At 54.3% G+C, this 22,108-nt stretch overlaps 1 protein-coding gene and 1 long non-coding RNA gene across 12 annotated transcripts in view; one reads left to right on the plus strand and one right to left on the minus strand.

Annotated features, from left to right (window-relative positions):
• LOC105485266 (MCF.2 cell line derived transforming sequence like) overlaps positions 1–22,108 on the minus strand; it is a 203,300-nt gene that overhangs the window by 119,139 nt on the left and 62,053 nt on the right. For 6 of the 11 annotated variants that reach the window (XM_011747518.3, XM_011747517.3, XM_011747516.3 and 3 more), the window contains exon 1: positions 5,368–5,827. The exons of 1 other annotated variant lie outside the window; for it this stretch is intronic. In XM_011747518.3, coding sequence (XP_011745820.3) covers positions 5,368–5,725 — 358 coding nt within the window. In that variant the 5' untranslated portion in view covers positions 5,726–5,827. Of the gene's footprint in view, positions 1–4,551; positions 4,822–5,367; positions 5,828–22,108 lie in introns of those variants that run through there. 4 more of the 11 variants (XM_011747532.3, XM_011747524.3, XM_071080992.1 and 1 more) reach the window with 3 other exon arrangements.
• LOC105485263 (uncharacterized) lies at positions 5,325–13,352 on the plus strand. Its single transcript, XR_989434.3, has 3 exons — positions 5,325–5,463; positions 6,125–11,338; positions 12,076–13,352. It is a non-coding gene; the product is annotated as an uncharacterized lncRNA (long non-coding RNA).

Below are 22,108 nucleotides of genomic sequence, written 5' to 3' on the forward strand. Positions count from 1 at the left end.
CTCTACTGAGAGCTCTTCAATTCCACACAGAAATGCGCGCCCCCTGCCTCCTGAGCGAATTCCCCCAGAGTTTTTCCTCTGAGACCTGCAACTGGGGGATGCCAGACAGCTGTGCCTGTGTGGTGGTCCTGGGACGCTCCCTCATCCCCTAAAGCCCCTCCGTGCTACCCTGTCCCTCAGCCCACCGCTCAGGCCACAGGCCCCTTCCCAGGAAGAGCTTAAGGACAGGAGGCAGCCACAGCTTTCGCTCAAGGAGGGGACACCCCACTCTTCCTTTACTCACAAGCTCCGTCAGCTTGGCCTTCACTTGCACCCAGAACCCCGTCGCCCACACCACCTGCCATCAAGGGCCTGCAGCCCACATGTCTGCCTGCCACGGGCCGATTGTCCCCAAACTCATACGTTGACATCCTGACCCCCAGCACCTCAGAGTGTGACTGCATTTGTAGACAAGAGCTTTACACAGTTCATTAAATTGAAATGAGGTCACTAGGGTGGGCTCTAACCCAACAGGGCTGGTGTCCTTATAAGAAGAGGAGATTAAGACACACATGCACACAGGGATGACCATGTGAGGACACAGGGAGAAACGACGTCTACACGCCAAGGAGAGAGGCCCCAGGACGAATCAGCCCTGTGACATTTTGACCTTGGACTCCCAGCCTCCAGGACTGTGAGATGGACATCCGTTGTTGAAGCCACCAGCCTACAGCACTGTGTTACCGGAGCCCCAGCAGACCAAGACCCTGCTCTCAATCCCTCTCCTGCCGTTTCAGGGACACACCAGCCTCGCACACTCCAAGGGCTTCCCAATCCCATAACACAAACACTGTCATGGTGCCATCCTCAGCTGTGTGTCACGTGGCCATGAGAGAGAGAGGGCTCCATGCCACGGCAGGCAGATACCCCGCGGGGACGCCAATCTTGAGGGTTTGGTGGCCAGGAGTATCACAGAATGATGCAAGTCTACTTCCTATGTATCCTTTTTCCAAAATTGATCACTGCGATTTTGCTTCAGGTGAGCTTCTCACAACCTTGGTGCAACTTGGAGGCTTCATGACTGAGGGGAACAAACTGTTTTCCTCTGCTCTCACCCTGCAACAATCAACACAGAAGACTTCCATGGCCCCCAGACACCAAGAAGTGTGTGGGGTCTCTCCGCACCACAGGCAACCAATCAATTCTGCACCAATCAATTCTGCAGCAGATGCCAGGCAGGTGACCCAGTTCAATTCTGACGCCTTCTACCTGGAGACAGTGTCAGACCAGCAGGGTGAGGGCTCAGACCTCCCACTTCCCATGCCAACCACAGGCCCCAGTTGTGACCTGTGCTTCTGCCCAGCCGGCTACACATCAGGGGTCCCACGACCCCTCCTTGGGTTGGGTTAACTTGCGGGAGCAGCTCACAGAACTTGGGGAAGCACTTAGTTACATTTTCTGGTTTAATATAAAGGACGTCACAAAGGATACAGATGAAGAGCGGCACAGGGTGAGGCACGCGGGAGGGCATGACACTTCCAAGCCCACCCAGGGCACCACCCTCCAGGAACTTCCTTGCACTCAGCCTCGGGCAGCTGCCCGGGCCCAGTCCTTTGGGTTTCCACGAAAGCTTCCTTAGGTAGGCATCATCCATCCATCCATCCATCCACCCACCCACACATCCACTCATCCACCCCTACATTCATCCACCAACCCATCCATCCACCCACCCACCCATCTACCCATCCATCCATCCATCCATCCACCCACCCACACATCCACTCATCCACCCCTACATTCATCCACCAACCCATCCATCCACCCACCCATCTACCCATCCATCCATCCACCCACCCACCTACCCATCCATCCATCCATCCATCCATCCACTCATTTATCCATGTATTATCCATCTATCACCATCTGTCTATGACAAGAGTTAGTATGAGATCAACTAACGGAAAAGGTGGGGCTAGGTTTAAAGATTTTTCTACTACAGCAGTTCCCCAAGTTTGATTCCTGAAGGACTTCATCAAGAACTTAAAAAATGTCCATTCTCAGACCCTACCCCAGACTTACTGAATCAGAAACTCTGAGGGCGGGCCCAGCAGCCTGTGCTTTAACAAGCCCCCCAGGTGATGCAGATACATGCTCTAGTTGGAGGACCACTGTTCTGTTTCATCAAATGCTTAAATCAACTAGATCCATAGCACTGCTCCCTCGAATGTCTTCTACCTTTTCACCAATTACTAAAATTCCAAAGAGAAAACAAAAATAGATGAAAACGAGCCCTATCACATAGAAGGGGGGCCAAGGGGAAGTTGCCACTGGAAAGCACCCCGGCCTTGTTACTAAAGATCAGGTTTAGAAGAGTATACAAAATGTCAGTTCTCAAGGTCAAAGGCTACAGATTCACAGACCATATGGACAGCACACATTATCCTCCTTTACATGCAGATTAGCCTAGATAATGAAGGTTCTAGGTGACAGAAGACATGCATAAATCTGAAATTAAAACACAGCAGCAGCATGTCCTGGACAGCAGCAAAGATAAAATGCCTGTGGGCTCAGAGTGAATCTACAGAGGATGAGGCCCTGTGCAGCTGAATGAGGCAGCTGCTCTAAGGCCAGCCGCTGTACGCAATCCCTCAGCTGTGACCTAGCGCCACCACTGCCCTGAGGACCTACGCCAGCTGCCACATCAGTGTCCTGTTGCCATCAGCTCTTACCTGGCACGGACCCTAGCATGACGCCAGAAGGAGAAGCAGCTCCATGACCTCGAGCTGAAAGGTATTTGGCTGCAGGTGGGGAACTCTCCTGAGGAAGTGCTTGGAATTTAAACCCGAGGTGGGGATCAGGTTTACCTTGACCTTCACCCCTACCAGAGAATGTGCACCACACACCCCTACACTCTGTGGTAGCGTCATGTCAATATCGCACCACAAACCCCCCTCATGATGGTTTTACAGCCTCTCAATCTAATAACTTGCCTCCACTGAGTGGTACCTTACATACAGCGTGAGCAGAAAGTGGGTTTGTGCTGAAGGAAGAGGCCAGTGTTCATGGGTGGTAAGTGGAGTGTGATGCAGGGTCACCTCCCCTAACTAAACACTGCAGGGTGCTCATAACCGAAGATATCTGGTAAGCTGGATTTGAAAGTCCTGGTGAAGCATGCAATTATCAGTAATGCAGATGTGTGGGAGGACGCACATCTTACTGCCTGTTCCAGATGAGAGGGCCCACACCGAGAGCCTGGCTCGCAGGACATTCAGTGAGCGGCCAGTGTCACTGCTGCTCTTCTGAAACGGCCTTTTTACAATTAAAAATGCGCACGTGTCTCTCGGAGCTCATGAAAAAACCCCAATCCCTAAAAATCTGGGGAATGACATCACCCTCTGGAGCGGTTCCCACTCTGTGATTCTGACATCAAGCCGCACGCAGAGGCACGCAGGGCAAGGAGGTGCTTTCTCCTCCACCCCCGCAGCCGATCGGAAGCCTCCTTGTGAACCTGGCATCCACACAGCCCTTCACCGTACTCAAACCCTGCAAACCCTGCACGGAAAAGCTCCACTCAAGCTTCAGAAAAAGAGAGCTGATAGTCTAAGAATCAGAAAGCAGACGGCATGAAAATGGTTTTGTTTGCTTTCGACCCATATACAATAAGCCTAGCAGCTTTGATCACAAAACACCCATTAAAAACATCTTGATTAGACCAATCCATACGATGGTGCTTATGCTGATTTAATCACTGGTTCGCTCTCAAAATCCATCGGGGTGGGTAGAGAAAGACAGAGAACCACACCCAAACCAAGCAACCGACATTTTAATCTCCCAGGCAAGTACTAGTTAGACAACTAGTAATGGCATATATGACATAACATATGGCAACATCAGGCAAAACACTTGGCAACTTACTTTTAATGAGATATCATTATTTCCTCTTCATTTCAAGGAAAACTAGTTAAAGATACCTCTGCTTCTGCATAACACAGCCTGAGAACTCAGATGCCACCGCCTGAAAGCCAGGGCCAGATGCAAGCTGTCAGCCCAGTCTCTGCTTACACCTAAAATAATCGATCTGAACTGCTCTTCAAAGCTTATTCGAAATAATATTTCGATTAATACTGAAAATGAACGTCCAGTCCACTCTTTACCCATACACATCTGTCTGAGGTTTAAATTGCATTTAATGAAGAAAAGAACCACCTGATTAGTCCAGGTTTTTTCCTCCTCAAAATGAGCTTCCAGGTAGCTTCACCATCCCCACCCCTGGCTCTGAAACCCCAAGCTCTGAAAGCCCTTGGCTCAGATCATTCTCAATTCGCAAGCACTTGTGCATTCTCCATTGCGAGGGCTGCGGACGGGCAGGTTGATGGGCAGATTTCAGACACACAAATGGCTCCGCATGCAGACCCAGCATCCCTGAGAGAGCCTGTGACACCAACGTGCCGTCATTTTAACTATTCGGGGCAGCACGCGATCGCCGACAGCCTCTGAAAACACACCAGCTACCAACCAGTGCCCCCCATGTCTCAGCTACCACCGCTAGAAAGGAACACGAGGGCGGCTTACAAAAATCAGACGCATTTCCCCACAATTCAGCCCATGATGTCAAGCTTAAGCACAGATCACTGACGGCCAGCAGCTCCTCCTACCCGTGTGCTTGGAAACCGCATTTAATCTCTGCACCATTTCTTCCAGGGCCATCTCTTCAGTCCTCAGCCAAAACCTCATCCTCCGACACAACAGAAATGATGCTGGCAGATCCGCTTCCTCCGCACGGGGGGCGCCTGCGGGTGGGGCCGTGCGAGTGGGGAGGGGGCGCGGCGGAGGCGGGGAGGGGGCCACGGCAGCGCTTTCAGCCTGGAGCCGCCGCCTCCCTGCCCGGGATTGGTTCCGCGCCACCGGGAGGGGGGCGCGCGCTGCGCCGCGGGGGGCGGGGGGCGGCTCGGCGGAAGCGGAAGCGGCGCGCGCCCGCCCGCCCCGGCGTGTCACCACCGTGGGTCACCTGGCAGCCCCGCGGGTCACCGCGGAGGTCACCTGGCAGCTTCGCGGGTCACCGCCGCGGTCACCTGGGAGTCCCCGGGTCACCGCCGCGGTCACCTGGGAGCCCCGCCGGTCACCGCTGAGGTCACCTGGGAGCCCCGCGGGTCACCGCCGCGGTCACCTGGGAGCCCTGTGAGTGTACCACACAGGTCACCTAGAAATTCGTGTCACCGCCGAGGTCCCCTGGGAGCCCCGCGGGTGCCGCACAAGTGCCCCCGCCCCTCCCCCCGGTTCCAGGTCTCCACACTCTCCCGGTTTGCGGGCAGCCGCGCGGAGCCGCGAGTGGACTGAGCGAGTGCAGCTGCCTCCGCGGGGCCGCGCCTGGCCGCCGCCTCCCTTTACCTCCGGCCGCCCCGCGGCAGGTGCAGAAGCTGCAGAGGCCGCAGCAGCCAAGCGCGCCCCCTCCGCGTGGCCGCATGCCATCCGCGCCGCGCCCAGGTAAGCAGGTCCGTGGGTCGCTGGGTCCATGCGTGGGTCCGTGGCTGGCCGGAGATGGACCAGCCCCTTCCCGCAGGGGCATCGCCTGCCCAAGGTCGCAGGACCCGGTGCAGGAAGCGCGCGCTGCAGGCACGGGGCTCTCCACCCTCGCCATGGTTGGCACCAGGCCACAATGTGCACTTGACACCCGCAGCGTCCCGGCTGCCACCTGCAGATTCCAGCTCGTGTCTATGCAGGGCCATGACCGCCACCACAGGGCCATGTGCAAGAAACTCTCTGGCTCTCCTCACCCAAAACCGCGGCTATCCTTTTGTGGTTTGGTATTACCGGTAACGTGCCCTTCCTTAAAGAAACAGTATTTCAGGCCTGTAGTCCCAGCTACTCCGGAGGCCGAGGCAGAAGCAGAGGCAGAGGGAGGAGGATCATTTGAGTTCAGAAGTTTGAGCCTGGGCAATGTAGCAAGACCACCCCCCCAACCCCACTCCCCAATCAGTTAAAAAAAAGAGAGAGAGAATTCCAGCAGGAAGAAGTACCCTTTTCCATGAATGGTTTGGGAATTCAAGCATCAAATGGCTGAGGTTTGAACTACAGCTCGTGCCAATAACATGTGCACATGCACCAGCAGTCCAGTGTCCAACAGAGCATGCGCGCACCATTCCAGCTTCCGGCAACAATGCACCGGTAGTCCAGTGTCCAACAGAGCATGCGCGCACCATTCCGGTATCCGGCAACAATGCACCAGTAGTCCAGTGTCCAACAGAGCATGCGCGCACCATTCCAGCAACCGGCAACAATGCACCAGTAGTCCAGTGTCCAACAGAGCATGCGCACACCATTCCAGCATCCGGCAACAATGCACCGGTAATCCAGTGTCCAACAGAGCATGCGCGCACCATCCCAGCATCCGGCAACAATGTACCGGTAGTCCAGTGTCCAACAGAGCATGCGCGCACATTCTAGTATCCGGCAACAATGCACCAGCATTCCAGTGTCCAACAGAGCATGCGCGCACCATTCCTGTATCCGGCAACAATGCACCAGTAGTCCAGTGTCCAACAGAGCATGCGCGCACCATCCCAGCATCCGGCAACAATGCACCGGTAGTCCAGTGTCCAACAGAGCATGCGCGCACATTCTAGTATCCGGCAACAATGCACCAGCATTCCAGTGTCCAACAGAGCATGCGCGCACCATTCCTGTATCCGGCAACAATGCACCGGTAGTCCAGTGTCCAACAGAGCATGCGCGCACCATCCCAGCATCCGGCAACAATGCACCGGTAGTCCAGTGTCCAACAGAGCATGCGCGCACCATCCCAGCATCCGGCAACAATGCACCGGTAGTCCAGTGTCCAACAGAGCATGCGTGCACCATTCCAGTATCCAGCAACATGTGTGTCCCCCAACATCCCGTTGTCCAGTGGCACATGTGCGCCTGGACGTTCCAGTGTGGTGACCTTTCAGGCACGGAGCAAGGCCAAAGGGATAAAAAAATGAAGGTGACACAGTACTTCCCCTTATAGCTCCCACAGGTCTGGATAGGCCAGACAGATCTGGAAATAAATAATTCATAATAAAAAATAATTACAGAATAAGAAGTACAACAACCACAGATAGAAGGTACTGAGTAAATCTGTAAGAAATGGCTGCTTTGTTTTTGTTTTTGCTTAACATGAGAAACGTATTGAGTATCAGCAGTTTCACTTGGTTCTATAGAATCTCTTTGGAGCCCAGTGAAAGGAGGACTCTGGAAAGGCCTCGGTGTGGATGGGAGCCTCTCCCTGTGTGGACAAGCATCCCCTGGGCTGCCCAGAGCTGAAGCAACCCCACTGTGCCTACCACTGCACAATTGCTACCTCCTGTCTATACATGGTCTCCAAAAAGTGCCCTCAAATGGGTCTGCTCCTAACTCATTCCCTGTCAGTTCAGGGAACCTTCACCACTCCCCGTCCCCCACCCCCCACCCCAACCCCACCCCTCCAGCTTCAGGGAAAGCCTGTCATCAGGCAGAAGGGTCCTGAAATGCAGGCCCTGCCCTTTCCACTAGTCTAAGGCAAAACACTCTCCCTGGTCCTCATCCCACACGGCCCCAGGCCACACTCCCTGAGCACTTGCCCTCTTCTCCCGGTGCCAGGCAGGTGCCCTCCAGCCTACCCAGCCTTGGGCTGTATCAGGATCTACCAAGGGCTTGTTAAGCTCACATGGCTGGGCTCTGATGGCTCCTTGCTGATCCAGGAGGTCTGGGGTGGGGCCTGAGGATGTGCATTTCTAGCAAAATTCCCTGGGATGTTGAATGTGCTGGTCCACATTTTGAGAACCACTGCTGAAATCTGTTGCATCTTAACAGCAAGATGAAAGGAAAAGGCCACACTCTCTGGTCCATCCCACTTCTCTGATCTCCCTCTTCACCCCTTGGGCATTTCCACACATGCTCTTGGCTTCTTTCCTCAACCCTGTGCCATCCACTCTGTCCCCTGGCCAGCATCCTCTAGCTGGCACCATGTCATGTTGGGGTACCAGGGTGGAGACCCTTGGTCTCTGTGGCCATTGACTTTATTACTGGCAACTTGGCTGGGCCACCATGCCCAGATATTGGGTCAAATGCTAGGTTAGATTGGCACTTTTGTCAGTAGACTGAGTAAAGCGTGTGACATAATGTGGGTGGGCCTCACCCAATCCATCAAGGGCCTTGAGAGAAAAAGACAGAGGTTCCCCGAGGAAGAGGGAGCTCTGCCCCCAGACCGCCTGGACTGCAACCCAACTCTCCCCAGTCCCCGGCTGCCCCTGGCCTGCGGATTCTGGACCTTCCAACACCCACAATTTCAGGAGCTGATTTGTTAAACTAAGTCTCTTTCTCTCTAGCTCTGTCAAGTCTTTATTCTGCCTTAAATTATAGCACAAATGATGCCATCTTTCCATAAAAATCATTTAACTCTTGCCTAAAGAACGACTGTCACCGTTACACCTGGCATTAGGGAGCACTGGGCACTCCAGGCACTTGCCAGATGCTCCCCACACTGTAAACTATTGGTCTTCACAGAGAGCTGGGAAAAGGCACCGTTTTTAGCATGTTACAGAATATGCAGAGAGGTTCAGCGACTTGCCCCAGGCCACACAGAGGCACAAAGATGCAGACCTGTGGTGTCTGTAGTGTCGCAAGGGGAATGGCATCCACAAAGTTCCCAGCAGATAGACCCAGGACACTTAGGTAAGGTCCCAAGCCTTGTGTCCCAAGGGATGGCTTTCTTTCCGTCCCTGGCTCAGCCTCTCTCCCAGGAACCAGAGGTGCTCCAGGAGGGAGGCTGAAGGTAACGCGACACCTGGATACCAAACATCCTCATAGCGACCGACCTTTCTGGATGATCAGCCACAAAGCGGAGGTGAGAATTGGGAGCTGGAGCAGGCAGGGCCAGGCTCCCAGTGCCAACCCCAAGACTAGGGGAGCAGGGCTATGGAGGGGCAGAGCGGCCCCGGCCACAGAAGGGAAGGCATAGGTGTTTCCTGCACAGCCTCACTCCACGGCTTGGGAGGGAATCAGAGAGGGTGGAGACTGGAAAAGGACTGTGAGGAAATTCACAAGCTCATCGTAACTGGTAGAGCCTGGCGGGATAACACCCAGCATGTCAGGGATGCACTGAAGCCGTGGGAAACGAACCCTCAATTCCGGACAACCAGGGCTGGCTCTGAGGTGCAGCACTGAGCAAGGCTGGTGGCTCCTGCCCGCCCAGAGCTCACGCTGCAGCAGAGGTGACATGGCACCTGGGTATGTGATGGCCTCCATGCAGTGACGGGAGGGCACCTGCTGGCACCTCCCCCTCGGGGGCCAGTGTGACGTGTGAACAGGTCCCTGTGTCCCAGCAGTGAGCAGGTCCTGGTCCACACACGGACGACTGAAGGACTGCACTTCTGAAGTGGGGGACAGGGAGGGGAGGGGCGGGAGAGGAAGGAAGAGGAGGAGCTGCTGGACTTCTGACTTTTTTGTACCTTTGCAGGGCAAGGAAGTCTGGAATTCACATTAACATAAACTATAATGCAGAATCAGTTGATAAGGACAGTTAGTGAGGAGATGGTCTTTTGGGGATAAAATCTGGCAGGATTGCTGACCTGGACTCCATCATCTAACGTTCTCACACACAAATGACCATTACGTTTTGATGCATAAAACAAGTAACTTAATATGTATTTTTGTCTGACTACAAAATCATTGCATTCACTTTGGAAAATACAGAAAATAAAAATAAAATACACTTCAACAGCATCACCTAGAGGTCTTTTTATCCTTCTGATGCCTTTTTATACAAAATTATAACAGCAATGTATATTCTTTGTAACAAATTTTTCACTCAAACGTTTTTTCATGATGCTACTCATCTGCATGATTTTAAGTAGCTGGGTGAATATTTCCTGGGATGTGTTTCAAATTTTAATCAGGTTTTCTAGTGATCCTTGGCTGTCATAAACACTGGCAAAGAAACACACAGGTAAATCCTTATCTCACATCTGATTGTTTCTCTGGGTTAATTTCCTACAAGTAGAGGTACAGGCCAAAGGGTATGGCTATTTTAAAGTTTCTGAAATCCGTACATGACTTTTACATGTGCACGTTATGGTAACATGCATCCACGCGAGCAGACACAGGGCACTGTGGGATTCTGCACCTTGTTCCTTGGCAGGGGGTCCCTGTCACAGGGAGCATCATGGTGGGCTCACGCCATCCTGGGGGCAGCCCGGGTACTGCTCGGATGGGTTTGTTTGGTGAAAAAACAAAAGGCAAACTCACTTTAACTAGAGACCATTTGCCTCCATGGTGGGGAGAGCTGCTCCTGAGGCAAGAACCACAACTCAAAGCTTGACATCAACGTGGGCAACTGTAGAACCCAGGACACCGGGGCCGCCTCAAGGGAATCTCAAGAGTCGCCACCGTGGGCAGGGGCCATCCGAGGTGGGCTATGCACTGCCCCAGCTGGGACCCCCCGCCCCCCGCAACCCTGCGCTGAGGTGCACTGCAAGTGGACGCCATCTCCTCCCAGGCAGCCTGGTTAACCCAACCTCTCTCAGTTACATCGAATGTGCCAGATCCCCATCCACAACCCTTCCAGTGGGGGCTGCAGGCCAAGCCTCTGTGAGTCCCCTGTGTCCCTGGGGTAGAATCTCTGGGGCCTGGAGCAAGCAGGTGGTTGGTGTGGCCGTGCACACCGGCACCAGTGGAGGAGCCGCCCTGCCTCTGCCAGCTTCTGGGGAGCCAGCACCCTTGACTGTGGCCCGACCCAGCTGCGAGCCTGTCTCCCTGTATCTCTCCCCATCTTCCATGGACACCAGTGGCTGGATTATGGTTCCTACGCCAGGGCGACTCCATCTGAGCTCATCCATCTGCAGAGGCAGCGGCCCCACCTCCACGAGGCCACACCCACAGACACTGGGGGTCAGAACTCAACACATCTTTTCAGGGACACAATTCTACCCACAATAGCAGGAAAGGGACCAAGACAGGCTACGGAGCAGCCACATGCACGACTGGCTGCAGACACGGGTGCAGGGAGGTGAGTGGCCCTGGGGACCCCCTGAGGATCCACCTGGTGCCTATCCCGGTCCCCACACAAGTCATTCCCTCCTAGCCATGCCCTGCTGTGGAGTCCTGAGCAGAGAGTTCTGAGGAGCTGTGGAGGCTCAGTGACCCTCGCCCTGCTCTGATGCCAGGCCCCAGAATCCTGGCCAGGAGGAGCACGCTCAGACCCTGTTGGATGAGGAGCAGGAATCCACCGCATAGAAAAAGAATTCCTTCAAAAGCAACTTTAGATTCCACGAGAAGTGCCTGGGCCCCAGGTTGGCAGGAGGATGTGAAAAGACAGCGGCATTCCCTGCCGAGAGCGGCAGAGGTAGGTGGGAGCTACGGGCCCTTTCAGAGGGGATGTCTGTGCCCAGGGCAGAGCTGAGTCAGGCATGAGAGAAGGCTGCCATGACAGATCTGGCACCAGCCTGAAATATTCCAGAACGCCTTCGTCCACCTCCCAGAGCTCCAGGGCCAGACAAGTTCTCACTCACAGGCCCCACCCCTTCAAACATCTTTTAGCTGCTCAGAGGCGAAGCACACCCCACATCAGGACAGGCCAGATGCTTGGTGAGAAGTGGGTACCAATGGGATTCTTCTTGGAAGAGCCAAAAATGAAGGCAAAGATGCCTAGATTCTGGGTTCAGCAAACTACTGTGTGTTGAAGGCATCGGATCCCTGGGGGGCTCCCCCCCACCTGTGACCTGGAGAAAGAGGCAGAGCCTGTGCACAGAGTGGGCTCCTTCCTCATACCCTCTCTGGGTGGGGGTTGGGGCCTTGCCTCCCAGAGCCTGGGGGGAGGTCTTGGGAGAACAGCTCGGCAGCTGGGGCCTTCACTGGGGCCTTCAGGGGTTTTGCTCCAGAGTCTGGGTGGGGGTTGGGGCCTTGCCTCCCAGAGCCTGGGGGGGTCTTGGGAGAACAGCTCAGCAGCTGGGGCCTTCACTGGGGCCTTCAGGGGTTTTACTCCAGAGTTACGGCTGTGCTTTGCCCAGCAGCCCCGTGCTGAAGGAGAGGGAGTGCCTGATTGCTGCGGTCTGGGCAAGAAGGGTCTGTCCGTGCTGTCAGGTGTGAAGGCTGCACTGGCCACGGACCAGGCCTGGGCACCAGGGATGTGGCCACCAACTGGGTCAGCTAGAGGTGAGGCCCACCCCCATGGCCAGCTCCTCACAGCACAGCAGGCCTGGCCGACATCACACGGGGACCGCAACCCACCCGCACATGCAGGCCTCTGAGGAGACAGCACTGCCTCACTAGACAGTAAGTCCACATGTGTGTTTGTATGTGTGTGTGCATGTGTGTGAGCATGTCCGTGTGTACATGTGTGTATGTGCATGTGCCTGTGTGTGTGCATGCATGTGTGTGAGCATCCGTGCCTACACATGTGAGCATGTCTACATGCAAGTGTGTGTGCATGTGTGAGCGTGACTGTGCATGCGTGTGTACGTGTGTGAGCATGTTTGTGCGTGCGTGTGTGTGCATCTGTGCATGCACAGGTGTGAGCATGTCTGCATGAAAGTGTGTGTGTGCATGTGTGTGTGCATGCCTGGATGTGAGCCCGTGTGTGAGCGTGTTTGTGTGTGCATGTGTGTGTGCATGTCCCCTCTCTGTGCAACGGAGAAGCTGGCACAGGGCAGAAACTGGAGGAGGTAGGTGAGTGAGGAGCACAGTGGGAGGGTGAGGGTGAGGGTGAATGAGCAGCCTCTCATGGTCACAGCAAGGCAGGAGGCCCCTCTGATTCTGTACCCCAGCAGGCCATCCATCAGTGGCCTCTCCTGGGCTGGGGCAAGGACTCAGTGTCACAGGAAGTACCTTCTGGAAAGACCTGAACTAGAAGGACAGAGGGGCTCACTGAGGGTGACCACAGCTCCCAGGAAGTAACAGTGGGGATGCCCTTAACAGCCCAGCTGTATGTGTGACCACGGATATGGAAAGGAGGGCCTCAGGTCCTGGCCAGGCCACGGCAGGAAGGGCCTCAGGAGGGGTGGGCGCTGGCCTGGGCCTTGGACCCCACACCAAGCCCCCAGCAGCAGGAAGGGAATTGCAGGCCCAGTCCCACCAGGCCCAACCATGTTCCCTGAGGAGGAATCAGAGCTCCTCAGATTTTAGAGGAAGACTTGAGGCCCTGTCCCCCACCCATGCTGCACGATTGCCCAGGCGACTGGGGAACCAGGCATCTCCTCGCAGGGCCAACTGAGCCCTGAGGCAGAAGACTGCTCATGGGAAGGCAAATGCTTGTCCAAGTACAAAGTAGTGAATACCTGCAAAGATCACTCGACGCTTTCGAATTAGCGCCTAGGTGTATTTTATTATAATTACAGTAAAATAATAGCAGAGTCACTTCATCATGTTTTGTATAATTTTAAGCCGTGGTTTACGCAGAAGGCTTAGCAGCCTGCATCTTCAGAAGTCTTCAGGGCTCTGCCGTGTGCTCACGTGGACACACCTGGAGAACAGGTGCAACGTGGAGGCATAACAGACTCCCCTTGGTAGGAATGCACGGGAAGAGGGAGGGGCAGGGAGGACCCCAACATCCCCAGAAGTGTGTGCTTCGATGCCTGGTCGCTGCAGCCCAACACTGGAGGCCCCTCGGGGTCCCTACCTGAGCTGCGGCACAGTCTGCAGTCATTCACGGTGCAACCCAAGCCCCCACGCACCACAGAGAGCCACTGGGGTTGGCCGAGTTATGGCCCCCAAGATGCTCACGACCTGATCCTTGGTGCCTGTGAATGTCACCTTATGTGGCAAAAGGGCCTTGCAGGTAGGATTAAGTCAGTGACCTTGACCTGGGGAGGTCATCCTGGACTATCCAGGAGATCCAGGGTCATCCCAGGGTCCTTCCAGCAGGGCAGTGGGAGGCTCAGGCAGGGAGGAGATGTGAGGATGGATGCAGGGGTCTGGGTGGTGCGGCCATGAGCCCAGGAATGCAGGCAGCACCTGGGGCTGGAGAGGGCAAGGAAAGGATTCTCCCTGAAGCCTCCGGAAGGCACTGGCCCTGTTCACACCTTGGTGTTAGAACTTCTGGCCTCCACAGCTATAGACCATGAATGTGTGTGGTTAGCCACTGTTTGCGGCGATCTGTCAATTGCAATAGGAAACTGACACAGTCCTGGACACCGAAACCCCAAAGCCTCCCTTCCCCAGAATGACGGCCTATGCCGCCGCCTGGGAGAGAAACCCCAGCATCCATCACACCCACGTTTCAATGAAACAACCAAAATGAGCAGGGGACAAGGCAGTCTGCTGGGGTTTAATGTGTCCCCCAAAGGTCACGTGTGGGAAACCTCACCCCCAATGTTGGGGGTGTTGGGACGTGGGGCCTAAGAAGAGGTGACCAGGTCTGAGGACCCTGCCCTCGTGACTGGGTAAGTGCTGTTTTAGTTCTGAGAGCAAGCTGGGTCCCCTCTCGGGCTCTCTGCTCTCTTGCCCTCTCTGCTGTCTCGCCAGGTGATGCTGTCACTTGGGAAGACACAGCTTAGGGGCCCTCACCAGATGTAGCTCCTCAATCTTGGGCTTCCAAGCCTCTAGGACCATGAGCCAAATAAACTTCCATTGTGTGTAAACTACCCAATCCGTGATACAGCAGCAGAAAACAGACTCAGACACAGCCCCTGAGGGCAGGCATCCGGGACAGAAGGCCTCTGCCCTGAAGTTACTGAGGGACCTCGGTGACGCAGACACCTGGGCCGCAGCCCGACGCATGAGGACAGAGGGCCTTCTCCACACCTGCAGGAGGGGCTGCTCCCGTCACAGACAGAACAAGCTTCTGTGTGTCTACTGCGCATCTCCCACGACGGAGACATGCACGAGCGTTCAGAAAGCCTCGTGATCCTGTGTGCACTCCAAATATTCTAAACTCGGTTTCCAGCACCTGCGCGTTCCTGCTGTGGACACACCACGCCAGGCCGCCGTGCAGCTTGGTTGCCGTGGGCATGTGCTGCACGTGGGCTGCTACCAATAACTCGCTTTTGGGTTTCGACATCCCGCTTGCCAACAGATACTCCCCTCTGTCGATGCCGGGGGATGAGCTGTTCCCTCTAATAGGGAGAAAATCTAACCTAGAGCTGAAACCCATGGAAACGCGGAGAATACCTTTGAACAGCTCAGACCTAGACAGCCGTGGACAGTATCCTCTGTCCTATTGTTCTGTGAGCTGCCGGCAGTTTTCCCCCCAGGATGACCCACCTCCCTCACTGGAGGAACAAAGCACACTATGTTCTCGAGAAGGAACAGCTTCCCAGAGAGAGGAAACCCCTAAATACCGAGGCCGTGCCAGAGAGTAAGGAGAACACACTTGTTCTGAAACAAAGGACCCACTGAAGTCACACCATGTCCGAGAAATTCTCGATGAGAGCTCCAGATGGCAGGATGTATAATATAAATATAACTGACACGCCAACTGCTGGGGCCGGAGTGGAGAGACTCGGAGGACAGGGGGTGGTGAGGGAGAACGTTACGAGGGTGATCCCAGCACAATTCATTAAATTCTTTCTAAAAGAAAAACTAGAGGAAAAAAACATAAGGTATGTCTTGAACAAGCAGAATTGGTAAAAACAAGACTTTAAAAATTAAACTAGAACTTTTCAGATGAAAACCTCCAGGTTAACATTTATCCACAATACCACTGCCAGTCATTCGGGATGCGACGCTCGTTCTGTGCGTAAGGAAGTTTCTGGAAGAGGCATAGCGGCCACAGGAGGCCTCTGCTTTTCCTGCGAGACCCCGGTGCTCTGCGGGTGGAGGTGCAGCCGTCCTCCCGCCCTGGCTTTGCTTCCACGGCAGCTGCTCTATTCATGGCTCTCCCACGATCCATCCAGACCCTGCGCGAGAGGGTCTCAAAGTCACCTTGAGCCTCCAGGTGCTCTTAGCCCCAGGGCAGAACCTGGAATCCCACCAGGAGGTGCCTGGCACACGTATCGCACACGTGAGCGGGGCTGGGGGCGTTCCAGGCCTGAGGAGCCGTGTGAGGAGAGGCCCCAGGGGTAATGAAGGCACGGGAAGTAACAAACCCTAGGAAAGAGCAAATGGTCCTGCGGTCAGCCTGGGCGTGCGCCGGGCAGGTGGCCAGGAAGGAATGATGCATTTCACGGAAATGAGGAAGGTGGGTCAGGATGGAGCCTGGTCTCGGGTGGGTCAGGGGTCAGTCTGCTGAGGCCCCAGCCCAGCCACCCAGTCCAACCCTCGCCGGGGGCTGTGCGGGCGTTGGGTGGGTGTGGCTGATTAATACCTGCAGTCAGCCGGCTCCGCGGGGAGCACGTGCCCCTCCACAGTGGGCTGGGCCTCATTCAATCCCTGCATGGCCTTAAGAGAACAGGACAGGGTCCCCTGGAGAAGCGGACACCTGCCTGCAGACTGTCACACGGAAATCCCGCCCGGGTCTCCAGCCTGTGTCTGCACTACTGAGGTCAGACACGCCAGCCGCACAACTGCGTAAGCCAGCCCACGACACAGCGCACACAGACGCACCACGCACGTCCACGCATCTCCTAAGGTTCTGCGTCTCTGAGAATGCGGCAGGCCTGGTTCGAGAGCCCAGGAAGAGCTTCAAGTCTTTATTTGTTGCCACATGAGGCATCAAGGAAAGAGAAATACATCTACAAAGTGGCATCTGAGGAAGACTGACGGTGATGGCTGGGGAACGTCCCAGTTAAAGGGAGTCAGAAGAGTTGGATGCTGAATGTGAAGAAATGTTAGGAAAATCTAACCAAGTTACTTTGCTTAGCTTCCCTTTGTGTATATACAACATTGATGGCAAAAATCTGAGTAAGTCAAATAAAGCTCTTTAAGTATAAAATAAAAACTAAATGATAAAATTAAATTCACTTTCTTTGAGTTGCTCAAAGCATTATTCTAAATGAAATGTGTATTAATTAACTTCACAAAAGTCATCCACCAAAGCAGAATTCCGACATCAGGATACACATGGTGGAAGAAGAGACTACAAGGGTCACAGGTTAGCGGTAACTTAAGTTACAAAAGCCCATGAAAATGAGATATTGTAATAAAAACACACAGAGAAATATATGTAATACATAAACCACATTCTACTTCATGAACAAAGAAATCAATCAAACAAAAACCTGACTGGAATAAGACCTTGAAACAGCTTGACCGGCCACGTCTATCTGGCGAGGAAGCACGGCATGGAGCCCAGAGTGGAAGCCCAGCTCACGTGGCTCAGGACTCCGGGACCTCGGCCCCTCATCTGCAAAACAAGATTAAACTAGGGCGGTAAGATCCTAAATCTCCATCGTTCTATGTAGAAAGTGGGCCAAAAAGTCCAAAGCCTCTACAGTTCGGAGACGTCACAGCTGACTGCTGCTGACTGATGAGTACACATGCGAACTCCATTTCTGAAAATACTGCGTCCTCTCAAAGGAAACCGGGGGCCCCGGAAGATGCCGAGCCTTGACTGCCTGTGCTGCGACGGCATTTGTAAGAGCAGCCCCTGCTGGGCTGAGCGTACTGTCTATGAGCAGCAGGGGCTGGGGGGGAGGATTCTTCCATTTGTGCAGTTCAATTAGAGTTCTCCAGGGTCACGTTAATAGATAATGCACCATTATCCTTTGCTCTCGGGGGCGGCCTGTAAACAAGGCTTTGCACACAAAATCACAAAGCCATCACAAGAATGACACGCAGTAGCCACTGCTCCTCAGCAGCCATGAGGTGGGCAGAAACACACATGTGCTTCTAACACATGCACCAACAGGCAGAATGTGACCAGATCTGGGTATCGAATGCCTTCCCGGCTGTAAGGACAAAGACTTGGTCCACTCGGAGCTGATGAAATCCGGAGATGTCCTAGGAAATGCATGTAAAGTTTGATAGGAAAACCTTGTCGTGTGTCCTGGTCAGGGGAGTTTAAGGAGTGTGAGATTGTAGACACAACAGGCCTGCATTCCCAAGAGACCTGGCCTCAAAGTGGACAACCGCGAGGCTGGGCCTGGATGCGCCTGGCAGGGCGTCACCTATGTGGCCACCCTCACCGCAGCAGCAGCAGACGCTGCACCACACAGGTCTGCATCCAGCCACTGTCCCAGCAGCATGAGAGCTGCAGCCGCTGGCAGGGAGCTGTGCACCGTCCTCCAGCGTCCTCTGAAGACTGGCTCCTCATATCTGTGGGCCAGACGCTTGCAAACATTACCCGATTTTAACAATGAATTTTATAACTATATCGGGGGTCCTGTTATACTATCAGTGGATCTCTTTAAACAGTGAGGTTTCAGAATGTCATTACTACTTAATTCTCAGAATGGAATTTTCATGAGCCTTTTTCAGGCCATATTTCTTGATGTTTTGGCTCTAAAAAGATGATCGGGGTATAGAACAAATGCAGGTTTTAAGTACGATATTTTTTAAAAGGTGTAATATTTTCTTTTTTCAACCTGGATCTCTGGCAAAAAGAAGTTGCTGCATTGATATTTAGCTGCTCCCTTGACTCCAGGACCCTCCCGTCATCCCTGTGCCTGCACCCAGGCTTTGCAGCACAGACTGGCCTCTGTGGACCAGAGATGCCCTCCCAGGCCAGCCCCACAGGCATGGCTCTCGAGGCACAGCCCATGCCATGGCCTCCCCACGGTTTGCCATTTTGGCTCTTTGTTAATCATGCCTCCTGGGAAAAAAGAAAACTAAATCAATACTCTGACATCCAGGCTTGATTTCTACATTTCAAATACTGAAAGGAAACCAAGTGAAAAGCCAGAGGGAAGACTGCCTCTGGCCCCTGGGTGTGGCATCCGTCCTCTGGGACTAAATGCAGTGTCTAAACACTGGCAACCTGAGCTGATGTTTATTCTCCAACGTTTCTGGGGATTTCCTGGGTATCTATATTTTAAAGGCACCCACATTCAGGATGTGTGTAGGTGGCTACTCTCCGACAGCAGACAAGCCCTCGATCCTAGCTTCCACACTCAAAGCTCGCAAAATGCTGAGCGCAGGGGCTCTTTTGGGGAATGGAAACAGCCTCCAGCTCAGTCTGCTTTAAGGCAAAGAGGTTCAGAGTTTGGGTCCCAGAGTCACCTGCCTGGGTTCCAATCTTAGTTATCAGGGGGTGACTCTGAGGGAGTTACTCAATCTCTCTGCCTCAGTAGCCCCATCTGTAAAACAGGATCACAAAGTCTCCACCTTGTGGGTTATTTTGAGGATTAAATTCATATAATTGATTTGAACAGTAACCTGGCATGTGGTGAGCATTGAATAAATATCAGCCAATGTCACATTGTTCAGAGAATCAGAACCTGAATGCAAAAATGGGCCATGGAAACAGTCACACCCCATCAGAGATGTCAGGTGCAGCTCCCATGTCTCCGTTTGCTGGTAGCTTCCTGAGGGGCTGCTGGGAGCCTCTGGCTACTGCCTAAGAGGCCCAGGATGGAGGGTTGGGTTCCACTCATCCTGCTTTGATGCAGGTTTGGGACATGTGAGGCCTGCTCTGTGTGAGACACTTTATGCTGGGAACCCAGCACTGAGCAATGGGACGGGGTCCCCATCTCACGAAGCCCCTCACTCCTCTCCTGCTGCCTCTGTCAGCTTTCCCTCGGGTCCCTGAGTCCCCTGAGAGGCTATGCCTGGGACCAGGGTCCCGGCCATGTTGCCCATCACTCAGCAGAGCTCCGGAGGTCTGATGCATGCAAGCATCCAAGTCACCAATGGCACACCATCTACATTAAACTGTGGCTGCTGGATTCCACCGTAGCGGGAACCGGCAGCCACAGCCATCATGACCAACTCACCCTACACAGCATGAGTTCCCATGGCTCCTGCAGGCCCCCCAGATGCTGGACTTGCCCCACAGATGACAGCAGGAAGGTGTAGCACACACAGCTCTAAATATTCAGGATCGCTTTTCTCTTTTCACAACAAAGCAGCAACTAGGAGTACCTGCTATTTACACAGCAACATGCCAAGCTCCATAAAGAACACGAACAGCACCCCGGGGTCCTGGAGCAGCTGTTCTCCGCCACGGGGCAGGTTAGAGCCACTGGGGCGGAAAACACCCTCAGCCCACCCATGCCCCCTCAAAGCCAGTCACAGCCCGGTGGGAAGAGCCCACTGAGGGCCACGGCACAGAGGGAGGCTCGCTCCAAGCAAAGCAGTCATTCCAGACAAACCCTCCTCTGGTTTCACCCTGTGGACTCCACAAAGTCCGAGTGAAGTTAAATGAGGAGGGAGTGAAAATAACCGCGGGGCCTCCGCATCGCAGTGAGAAGCAGAGCGTCAACAGCACGTCAGGACACAGCTGGCAGGAGCCGGGGATGCTGCCTCCTCGGGGTTTCAGGAAAGGGTGGTGGCCTCGGCCACTTTCCAGCCCCAGGAGGCGTCCTGGAGCAGGGAGGAGGGGTATGGACAGGTGAGAAGGCTCAGGTGAGAAAGCCCAGGACAGTGCTTGGTGGGCAAAGCTGGGCACACTTTCTCTTCTCATGGGGTTTTGTGTGAGGCCCGGAAACAGGAGATCCAGGGAGACAGAGCAGGCCCCAGGCTCCAGGCCACCTCCCCTCTCGTCAGGTGACAAGACAAATGCGTAGCAAGTCCCAGGATGAGTGCACATTCCACAACGGCCTCACCTCACTTCGCAACATCAGGCACAAGATCCACAAATAAAATGACATTCCGAGGGTAGCGGTGCACAAGCCAAGCCCAGCAAGCCACAGCGTTCTCCCAGCAGACAGTTCTTCCAGGGAAGTCGGCCATGCAGAGACCCTTTTCCCAACCTAGACACTCATATGCGACCTGGAAGCGTGCAGGGGGAGGAGAAGTGAGGCAGCGAGTGCTCACGGGCAAGGCCCTAGCAGCCTCCTCGTCCTCCCAGCCTTTGCCCTCTGACCTAGCCCCTCCCAGGTGGCTGAACGCTCCTATCAGGCTGGGGTCTGGCTGGGGTCAGGCTCAGCCCCAGGTCTGTGCTTCCCCTGGGCAGGGAGGGCTCTGACGCAGGACCAAGGCAGGCCTGGCCTCAGGTAGCTGGGAACCCAGGTCAGCCAGGGGGCAGACACAACATAGACTGAACTGTTCTCCTGCCCAGGCCCCTAGAACCACCGGCCACAGGTGAAGTCTGCAGGCGGGATCTTTCCCACCCCTGCTTTCTGCCTGACCTTTGTTCCTGCCTCCGCAGAAGTAAATTATGTGGAACAGAGCAGGCACTGCGGTCTTCGAGCTCCCACCACCCTTGGCAGACCTGTGGCTCCATGCACACCTGTTAGCTGGTTTTTGAGAGGGGAGTGGACACCATGTCAATTCAGCACCAGTGACCACCTCTCACCGAGGAGCCCGTCCTCGTAGCTGTGCTGTTTTCTGGGCCATGTTCCCCTGGGAGCTCCTTCAGTGAGAAGGGGGCCAGGCAACCCCACCCACCCTTTGTCCACAGGGGCTGGAGGAGGAGGACGCCAAGGCTGACACAGTTGTCAGATGGCCAGCGCTTCCCCACATTCCTACAGAAAAGCAGACCTGGAAATGTACCTTCCGGTTCACCAAAAACACACCCAGTAAATACTGATTCCAAAACAGGGCTCCAAGCAAGGGAAGCCTGTATTTACTTAAGTCTTGAAGTAAACAGAGGCCATTTTGCTCTCTCCAGGAGGAATGGGGCCCAAGTCCAGTCCGCAGGACAGAGGATCCCCCAGAAGCAGCAGTCCTCGGGCCCACCCCATTTAGACCTTCTGAGAACCAACCGCCCCCCCGTATAAACAGTCCATTCCCAAAATGGGCATTTAGTGTCGCCTGCTTTGTGGCTGATCACACGGGGCGCCCCGTGTCTTTGGCCAGTGGCGGTGACATTTTGGTGGACAGGAAGCTGGAACAATGGACACCCTGGGACCATAAAACGCCAGGTTTTGGGAGCTTCAGCACAGTGGCGCCTGAGTGCTGACACAACCGATGCTACATTCCTGCTCCACATGACTTCAGTCCCAAACAGCAGATGGTGGGGACATGCCAGTTTCTAGTTAGCTGGCATTCATTGCCCTGTTTAGAAATTTACTAATAGTAATGCATTTATCCTTCATTTGATCGCTTATTTTCAACTTTCAGATTCTCCCCACCAGATATGACCCAAACAATCCACAGACTATTGAAAAGATAAGGAGAAGGAAGGCAAAGTTATTCAGAT

Source organism: Macaca nemestrina, chromosome 16, assembly GCF_043159975.1.
Source record: "Macaca nemestrina isolate mMacNem1 chromosome 16, mMacNem.hap1, whole genome shotgun sequence".
Classification (NCBI taxonomy): Eukaryota; Metazoa; Chordata; class Mammalia; order Primates; family Cercopithecidae; genus Macaca; species Macaca nemestrina.